Source organism: Ips typographus, unplaced genomic scaffold (genome assembly GCF_016097725.1).
Source record: "Ips typographus isolate SLU unplaced genomic scaffold, UJ_Ityp_2.0 IpsContig139, whole genome shotgun sequence".
Taxonomy (NCBI): domain Eukaryota; kingdom Metazoa; phylum Arthropoda; class Insecta; order Coleoptera; family Curculionidae; genus Ips; species Ips typographus.
The window spans coordinates 88,649-97,092 of NW_028098544.1; the positions used below are offsets into that span (position 1 = coordinate 88,649).

The 8,444-nt window shown below is 48.7% G+C and overlaps 3 protein-coding genes across 3 annotated transcripts; 2 read left to right on the forward strand and 1 right to left on the reverse strand.

Annotated features, from left to right (window-relative positions):
• Positions 1-2,160: 2,160 nt before the first annotated feature.
• On the forward strand, positions 2,161-2,820 carry LOC145739422 (uncharacterized). Its single transcript, XM_081994844.1, has one exon. It carries the CDS (start codon positions 2,161-2,163, stop codon positions 2,818-2,820), a length of 660 nt encoding a protein of 219 aa, XP_081850970.1.
• Positions 2,821-4,812: 1,992 nt separating this feature from the next.
• Positions 4,813-6,736, reverse strand: LOC145739423 (uncharacterized). Its single transcript, XM_081994845.1, has 4 exons — positions 6,314-6,736; positions 6,185-6,240; positions 5,568-6,053; positions 4,813-5,014 (listed from the first exon to the last, which is right to left on the reverse strand). Exons 1-4 carry the CDS (start codon positions 6,734-6,736, stop codon positions 4,813-4,815), a joined length of 1,167 nt encoding a protein of 388 aa, XP_081850971.1.
• A 75-nt stretch (positions 6,737-6,811) lies between these two features.
• Positions 6,812-7,512, forward strand: LOC145739425 (uncharacterized). Its single transcript, XM_081994847.1, has 2 exons — positions 6,812-7,283; positions 7,346-7,512. Exons 1-2 carry the CDS (start codon positions 6,909-6,911, stop codon positions 7,391-7,393), a joined length of 423 nt encoding a protein of 140 aa, XP_081850973.1. The 5' UTR covers positions 6,812-6,908; the 3' UTR covers positions 7,394-7,512.
• Positions 7,513-8,444: the final 932 nt, after the last annotated feature.

Genomic DNA, 8,444 nt, shown 5'->3' on the forward strand with positions numbered 1-8,444 from the left:
CAACATGCTTTTCAGATTGATCTAAGCACCAGTCAGGTTACCGTAGTACCGCTGCCTCTTCCATGCAGTCCGTTGGGTCTTACCGCACCGCCGAAACTGTTGCTAACCGCCGATGAAGAGGACCGACTTCAGAACTTTTTGGCCGCCGAACTACCCGGTTTTGAGTCAATAGAGGGCACAACACCGCTGATTTACCACCACATTAACTTGACACAAAGCGACCCCATAAAACAAAGATACCACCCCCGCAATCCGAAAATGCAGGAAGTGATCAACACAGAGGTTGATCGGATGCTGGAAGAGGGCGTTATTGAGCCTTCCATGAGCCCTTGGAGCTCGCCGGTGGTGATTGTCAAGAAAAAGGATGGTAAGCACCGGTTCTGTATCGATTTTCAGAAAGTGAACTCTGTGTCTCGTCCGGATGCGTACCCGTTGCCGTTTATCAACGCAATACTAGACAAGCTGCGCAGAGCCAGATACATTTCTAGTATAGACTTGAAACAGGGTTATTGGCAAGTACCGTTGACGGAAGAAAGTAAACCGATTACCGCGTTTACCGTACCGGGTAGAGGCCTGTTCCAGTTCCGAGTAATGCCGTTTGGTCTTCATTCCGCCCCCGCCACCTTTCAGCGCCTAATGGACCGTGTGATCGGGCCTGAGTTAGAGCCGTACTGTTTCGCCTATTTAGATGACATAATAGTACTGGGCGAGACATTTAACGAGCATTTACACTTTTTAAAACAGGTATTTGACCGTCTACGAGCCGCCAACCTGAAACTGAATCCAGAGAAGTGTCAATTCGGGCGCCGGTCGCTCCGGTATTTGGGTCACTTTGTCACATCCGAGGGAATCCGCACTGACCCGGAAAAGGTCTCGGCAATACTCAGTTTACCGCCGCCGACTAACGTGAGGGGCGTCCGAAGATTTCTGGGAATTGCATCGTGGTACCGCCGTTTTGTGGAAAATTTCTCACAATTAGCCGCCCCGTTGAACCACCTGTTGAAGAAAAACGTACGCTGGCAATGGCAGGAGGAACAGCAGGCTGCATTTGAGCAGTTAAAAATCCGGCTTACAGAGGCGCCCGTATTAACCTGTCCTGACTTTACCAAGCCGTTTATTTTACAGACCGACGCCTCCGACGCTGGATTAGGGGCAGCTCTGATTCAGCATGACACCGATGGTGACCATGTCATTGCGTATGCCAGCCGTAGTCTGTCCGCCGCCGAAAAGAAGTACTCCGTGACTGAAAAAGAGTGTCTGGCCATAGTTTGGGGCACCGAAAAGATGAGACCGTACTTGGAGGGCTACCGGTTTACCGTAGTGACTGACCACCAGTCGCTCCGCTGGTTACACTCCTTAAAGAGCCCGTCCGGCCGTTTGGCTCGATGGAGTGTGTATTTGCAACAGTTTGACTTCGAAATTAAATACCGTAAGGGAATACTTAATAAGGTAGCCGATGCTTTGTCTAGGAGTCCGGTAGGCAAGCCTGAAGACGATGTGGACCCCGTTTCCGCTCTCGAAGACTTCGTACCTTGTCCTTGGTACAGTTCGAAGAAAACCGCCGTGGAAAAGAACCCCGAAGCTTTTCCGGATTTTTGTGTGCGCAATGGCCGTCTCTATCGACATTTCTGGGACATGACCGACTTGACTGAGAACGAAATGGCCGATCCATGGAAGGTTTGCGTGCCTAAAGATGCTCGAAGAGCTGTACTGGATGAAAACCACTCTCAACCGACCGCCGGCCATCAGGGCATAGCCAAGACAATAGCCCGCATTGCCCGCCGCTATTATTGGCCAGGGATGTTCCGAGATACCGCTCGGTTCGTCCGGAATTGCTCTGTTTGTCAGCGATTTAAGGGTGAATCTCAGAAACCGCCTGGAAAGATGCAACCGTCCCGCAACTGTCAACCGTGGGAAATCGTTAGCACTGACCTAGTGGGGCCGTTGCCGAGGTCCTCTAAGGGTAACTCTTATTTGGTTGTGTTTCAGGATAGGTTTACAAAGTGGGTCCAGTGCAAAGCCATCCGCAAAGCTACCGCCAAGGCCGTCAGTAAAGCTTTACACGAGGAAGTCTTAATGCGCTTTGGGTGACCGAAAACCGTGATTTCCGACAACGGGACCCAGTTTACTGGTAAACTGTTCCGTGGTTTACTGAAGGAAATGGGAATAAACCACCGTCTGACTCCGCCGTACACACCGCAAGCAAACCCGGTAGAGCGTACAAATAAAACTTTGAAAACTATGGTGGCTTCCTTTTGTGAGGAAAACCACAGAAAGTGGGATGTTTATCTTACAGATTTGGTTTTCGCCGTGAACACGTCCCGGCATGAGTCTACAGGGTTTACTCCGGCTTTTCTGAACTTCGGCCGAGAGTTGGAGCCGCCCGCTGCATTGTCCCGTCCGCCCGTCACCGACCTTACAAACGACCGCCCGCCCGTCACCGAACTTACAAACGACCGCCCGTCCGCCGAAACCGACTACCAAGGCTATACCGAACATCTCCGAAAGCTTGCTGAAGTTTATGAGTTGGTCCGAGTTAATCTGGGCCGAGCTTTCTCCGCTCAGAGCCGTAACTACAATTTGCGCCGGCGAGAATGGAGATGTAAAGTTGGGGACCGAGTTATGAAACGGGAAAATCCGTTGTCATCCGCCGACAAGGGTTTTGCTGCAAAGTTAGCCCCGAAGTTTTCCGGACCGTACTTGGTAAAACGAGTTGTGTCACCGGTGGTGTACGACTTAAGGGATGAGAACGGAAAATGGTACCGCCGTATACATATCAAGGACTTAAAACCATTAAGTTCTGCGGAGGTGATGTATTAATGTACCGTAGAGTCCCGGGGGTTGTAATTGAGGTTGTGCCGTTTTTTTTTTTTTTTTTTTTGTATCGTCTAGTGATTTGGGCAGGTAATGTGCCGAAACACCCGTATTTTACGACTATGTTTACAGAGAATGACTCCGCCGCCGTCAAAGCGCCCCTGTCTCGAGCAGTTTCCCCACCTTCGGGATTGGCCAGAGGAGCTGCTCGAGTTCCTCGGCGATTTAGGGGAGCCGGACAACCGGGTGTTCGCCCCGCCGTCGCGACCGTCACCGCCGACCGTACCGCCACCCCCGCCGCCGTTGACCGTCTTATTTGGCCCGCCGACGCCGCCGCCGTCTGTGCCGTCCCCGTTTGCGTCGCCTCGAACGCCGCCGCTGCCCTGTCTGTCCCCCATGCCGCCCTTATTGTCACCGTTGCCGCCGTCGCCACCGCCGCCGCCGACATGGAGGTTAATCCCGGTCACTCTGCCGCCCCCAATACCTGGCCTGTCGGCGGCCGAACTACTACTGGCACGGTATGGCGGTCGGGCACCGCGCGACGGAGAGGCTTGGCCGGACCACCTGGTTGCGGACTTTGCCGGAGTGTATCCGGACCCGAGGGACTGGCCACCCGATCTTGTGGCGGCATTGGGGGGAAGGTTTTCGGCGTCCAGCGGACGCCGCCGGGTCCTATTGACAAGCTCCACTGGGGCGCGGGTACGCGTGACGCTGCCTAGACGGTCGCAGGCACCGCCGTAGGGCACCGAAGAAAAAAAACAGTTGGTAACACCGTAATGTAGAAAAGGGGGTAGCAAGCATTGTGGGAGTAGATTGTGTTGTCTATTCGTTCTGTTCCTGGGGTACTGTACCGACACTTATTGTTTTTTGTTTTTTTTTGTACTAGCCGACATGAGCGACAGTGACGCGTCGTCAGATGTGTTGGTGGTAGTCCCAACGGGGGGTGACCCCTTCTATCGGGAGGTGGACCGCCACACACAGTCGCCGCCGCCCCCGAGCCGACCCGAGACGCCAGTGGCAATCCGGCGCCTCCGAGAGGAGACACGGTGGTTGGAGGACCACCGGGTAACGGTGCACCCAGACTCGTGCTGGAGGTGCGGTCACCGGGGGCATTACCGGACTGAGTGCCAACTGTCGCCTCTGCTGTTTTGCTCGCAGTGTGGGAGGCTGGGTGTCACCACCCGTCGATGCTGCCCACAGCCGCTGCCGCCTCCGCCGCCACCGCGACCTTCGCGCTCCCGCAGGTCGCCCGCCAATCCGTCTCCTGTCCGCCGCCGATCCTCGTCCCGGGGTTGCCCACGGTGTGGGTGCCCCGAGAGACGCCACCGTCTAGTCGATTAGTTTTAGATTAGGTTAAGTTAGGTTAAGCTTAGTTAATTATCCTAGAGTTTCTTTTTTTTAGTTTTTTTTCTCGCTCGTTTGATAAAAAAAAATATATAAATTATGTTGGGACAAATATTTTTTTTTTCCGTAAGAAGGGGGGGTGTGTAACGAAGTTACTAATTTTTCGCTGATTTAGTTAAAATACGCGTGACCTTCACTGCTGGGTGCTAGACCGCGGCCGTCGTGGCGTCGATTCTATCGGGACCGTCCGGGGCCGTTCGAAATGGTTCGGTGGGCGCTGAGAGTGGGTACCGCCACTAACAGCCCCCACCGTGGGTTTTGTGTATAAAAGAAGGCCCCGAGCCGGAAAATAGGGATTCTTCGATCATCAAAAGATCGAAACCAGCCAGCTAAGCCGATCCGTGCCGACCGTTATCTCTTATCTCCGCGAATTTGTAAGTAAAAAATAGACACATACCGACCGTCCGGTATTTGTTCTGTTTGCTGTTTAAAACCCGTACCGTTAACTATAGTTATTTTAATAGACTGTAAATTGGGGCATTTTTAGTATTTTCCCGGGGTTTCCGTTTAGGGGATTTTCATTTGAGGCATTTGCTATATTTTTCCGGGGTTTTCCGTTAGAGGGTATTTCTGGTGAAACGGCGCCGGCTTCAGTTACTTTGTTTGTGAAACAGTCAGGTAATCCTTCTGGTCCTGTTCCTGTTTGTTGAACACCGGGGAAACGGTGTAGCAAGCGGGAACGGTGAAACCTGTGACTCGTTTGCTTAGCTCCGGGGAAACGGAGCAGTAAACGGGTTTGGGGATACTGGAGGGATTGGCGGCTGTGTGACTGGCAACGTCACGAGACTTCAAACCTCTGTTGCATGCTTGGGGAAACAGTGTGCAACGGAGGCTCTATTTGTCGAACCCCGGGGAATCGGGGAGAGGCACCTAGAGGTTAGGTCGAGTGACGGGAACACCGCTGGTCACGTAATTGGGCCTCATTGGGTTTTGGAACGAATATCGGCGCCGAATAGTCAGTTTTACATAACCGTACCGTACCGCCGTTCTTTCACCGTGTCACAGTCAGTCTTAATCTACCGTAGTCAGGCTAATCAGTAGTGAAGGGTCCGTAGGTAGTTTTCATTATCGTTACACGCTTTCCCCGTACCACCGTATAAGGTAATTTCCGTTTCATTGGGTATTCGTTACCGTGAGTATTTACTGTAAGTATTGAGAGCCGTAATACAGTGCAATTAGTGAAAACAGTTGTTTTAATTTTGTTTTCTTCCCGAACCTTTTGGAACTTTTCTCCAGCTGTCTAAAGGCTACCCAGGTACCGCAAAGTGGACCTTCAGCCACTATAAATAACGAAGGTGGCGCCCGAGGCAACGTAACCGAAGGAAACCGCGAGAAAAGCGCTACAAAACGTTTCGATTTCCTCCCCGCATAGTCTGCAGTCCAGGTTATCATCGAGTAGTTTCATGGTGGACAGGTGTTGTCTCACAGGTCCATGCCCTGTGAGAAGCGCTGTTAGGTCTTTCAGTTCTTTCCTGCTGTACTTTAGCAGTTCTTGAGCCTTATTTTTATTTGGTCCTGCAATAGCTTGCTTCCCATGCTTATTTCCTGGGTACGTCTTCCAGCGTTCCAGGTGTTTTGTGTTGATCCATTCTCCAGTGACCCGTCTTGTTGAGCATCTAGGTATGCCTACAGATGGTTCTGGTCCAATCATGTTTGCATTTGAGCCTTGCCTGGCAAGTTTATTTGCTTTTTCATTTCCAGGAATGCCTGAGTGACCTGGTACCCATACAAGTTTTACCCTGTTATGTTCTGCCAGTTCCGTAATTCTCTGTAGACACTCATCTACCAGTCTTGACGATGTTTTGCACGTAAGCAGTGCTTTCAAGGCCGCCTGGCTATCAGTTATTATTAGAATTTGCTTATTTTTGTAAGTCCTTCTAATGTTTTCTTCTATGCACCATAACAGAGCATATATTTCCGTTTGAAAAACTGTGGCGTGTTTTCCTAGTGGTATGCTGATGCTTACCTTAGGTCTCTCGCCATAAACTCCTGCACCACTTCCCCTTTCCTGTTTAGATCCATCTGTGAACCATATTAGACAGTCCTGGGTCAGTTTTTTCACATTATTTACCCAGAATTTTTGATCCAGTATTACCTCAAATTTCCTCTGAATGTGATATTTAGGACACATGTAATCCGATCTCATTTCAAGAATTGGATTCCTTACTGTGTTCCAAATTGATGTTGTACCTGTCGTTGTTATGTTCCCCGGCAGGTCAATCAAGTCCCGGAGCCTTTGGTAAGCACATCTTGCCTCCCCTAAAATTATTAGGTCTAGTGGAGGCAGGTCTAATATAGCTTCCATGCTCGCAGTAGGAGTGGTTCTTATTGCACCAGTTATGCCTAGACAGGCCATTCGTTGAATCCTCTCTAGTTTGTGTATCGCAGTGTTTTGCATGACTTTTGGCCACCAGCTTACAGCTGCGTAAGTTATTGCTGGTCTGATCACCCTGGTGTACACCCAGTGCACCATACCAGGTCTGAGACCCCATGTTTTTCCATACATTCGTCTAACCATTGCAAATGTGGTTACCGATTTGTTTATGACCTTTTCCAGATGCTGGTTCCAGGTTAGTTTTGAGGCTAGGATGACTCCTAAATACTTAACCTCTCCCTTGAATGTTAACTCTTCACCATGAAGATAAATTGGTCCAATTCCATCCAATTTTTTCCTTCTGGTAAATGAGACGATGGTGGCTTTTGTGGGGCTTATATTCAGCCCTTCACTTGCAGTCCATCTTGCTACAGTATTTAGGGCCATCTGCATCCTTTCCCGTACTGTACTTGTGAACTTCCCTTTCACCATGATAACTATGTCGTCGGCATATCCATTAACATGGAAGCCTTCCCTGTTCAGCTTATTGAGCAGTCCGTCAACGACAAGGTTCCATAGGATAGGCGATAGGTTACCACCCTGGGGACATCCTCCAGCTACTTGCACTGAAAGACTTTCACCCATGAGTGAAGAGTGTACCAATCTGTTTTTGAGCATGCCCTTGATCCACCTGCAGCAGGTGTCATCAAGTCCTCTTTCTTTGGCTGCCGTGATGATTGATTTAAAAGAGGTATTATCAAAAGCACCTTCTATATCCAAGAAGGCACCCAATGTTATCTCTTTGTTTTCCAGGCCTTGTTCCAGTCGATGTACAACCTGGAAAAGCGCTGTTTCTGTTGACTTGCCTGTTGTGTACGCATATTGGTCTTGGTGTAGTGGTCTATTTACTAAAACACCATCCCTTATATGTCTGTCCACCAGTTTTTCCAATGTTTTTAAAATAAATGACATGAGACTGATTGGTCTAAATGATTTAGCCAGGTCGGATGGTCTCCCTGCTTTGGGTATGAAAATCGCCCTAACTTGCCTCCAGTTCATTGGAATATGTCCTAGTGCTAAGCTAGCTCTTAGAACATTGGTTAGTTTGCTAGTGAGCAAGTCTGTTCCTTGCTGTAGCATTATGGGTAGTATTCCGTCAGGTCCCGGTGATTTATACGGTTCAAACGAATTTATTGCCCATTTTACTTTGTCATAGGTCACCACTTGTGAGGCTACCTTCCAGTCGCTTCTGGAGGCTTTTTTGCAAGTCTCCAGGCCTTCAGTTACTGAAAGTTCCTCTGTGATTGTTGAGCCAGGAAAGTGTACCCTGAAAAGTTCTTCCAAGGTGGCTTTGCCTGACTTTGTGTATTCTCCACTCGGAGTTTTTATATTGCTTATCACATTTTGGAAGTTCTTAGATAGGATTCGTTGAAGTCTGGCGCATTCTGGAGTGCTATCAATATACTCACAGTGCCTTCTCCAGGAGTCATATTTAGACTTTCTTGACTTACTTTTCATGCTTCCATCAAAACCTACTCTAAATGAAGTGGTCTTTCGGTCTTACAGGATGGTGACCAATAAAATATACTTTTCCACTGTTCAAATCATAATCAGTAATATTTACAACTTTTGCATGTCCGAGTGTTAAATATTCATTAATAAATGCTTGATATTGCTCTCGACAAATTGTGATTAATGTGAGAATTTATTAAGACAACGTCATTATCATAACGTTTCTTTAAAATTTCAAAAGACTCATTGTAAGACAAATTTACAATAGGAAGGTTATTAATTAAAGATAGAGCTTCACCTTTCAGATAGCTTCTTAAGTAAAATAACTTTCCACATCAGAAAGATTTTCATTTCTGTCTATTACGACTTACTCTAATTATCTCATAAAATGGTTTGAATT

Coding starts and splice junctions, on each gene's coding strand:
- LOC145739422 (XM_081994844.1), top strand. CDS start 2,161: ATGGGAATAAACCACCGTCTGACTCCGCCGTACACACCGCAAGCAAAC.
- LOC145739423 (XM_081994845.1), bottom strand. CDS start 6,736: ATGGTTAGACGAATGTATGGAAAAACATGGGGTCTCAGACCTGGTATG. Junction 6,241..6,313: donor ACATTCAGAGGAAATTTGAG/GTAATACTGGAT, acceptor TATGGTTCACAG/ATGGATCTAAACAGGAAAGG. Junction 5,015..5,567: donor TGCGGGGAGGAAATCGAAAC/GTTTTGTAGCGC, acceptor AGCATGCAACAG/AGGTTTGAAGTCTCGTGACG.
- LOC145739425 (XM_081994847.1), top strand. CDS start 6,909: ATGGTGGCTTTTGTGGGGCTTATATTCAGCCCTTCACTTGCAGTCCAT. Junction 7,284..7,345: donor TGATGATTGATTTAAAAGAG/GTATTATCAAAA, acceptor TTTGTTTTCCAG/GCCTTGTTCCAGTCGATGTA.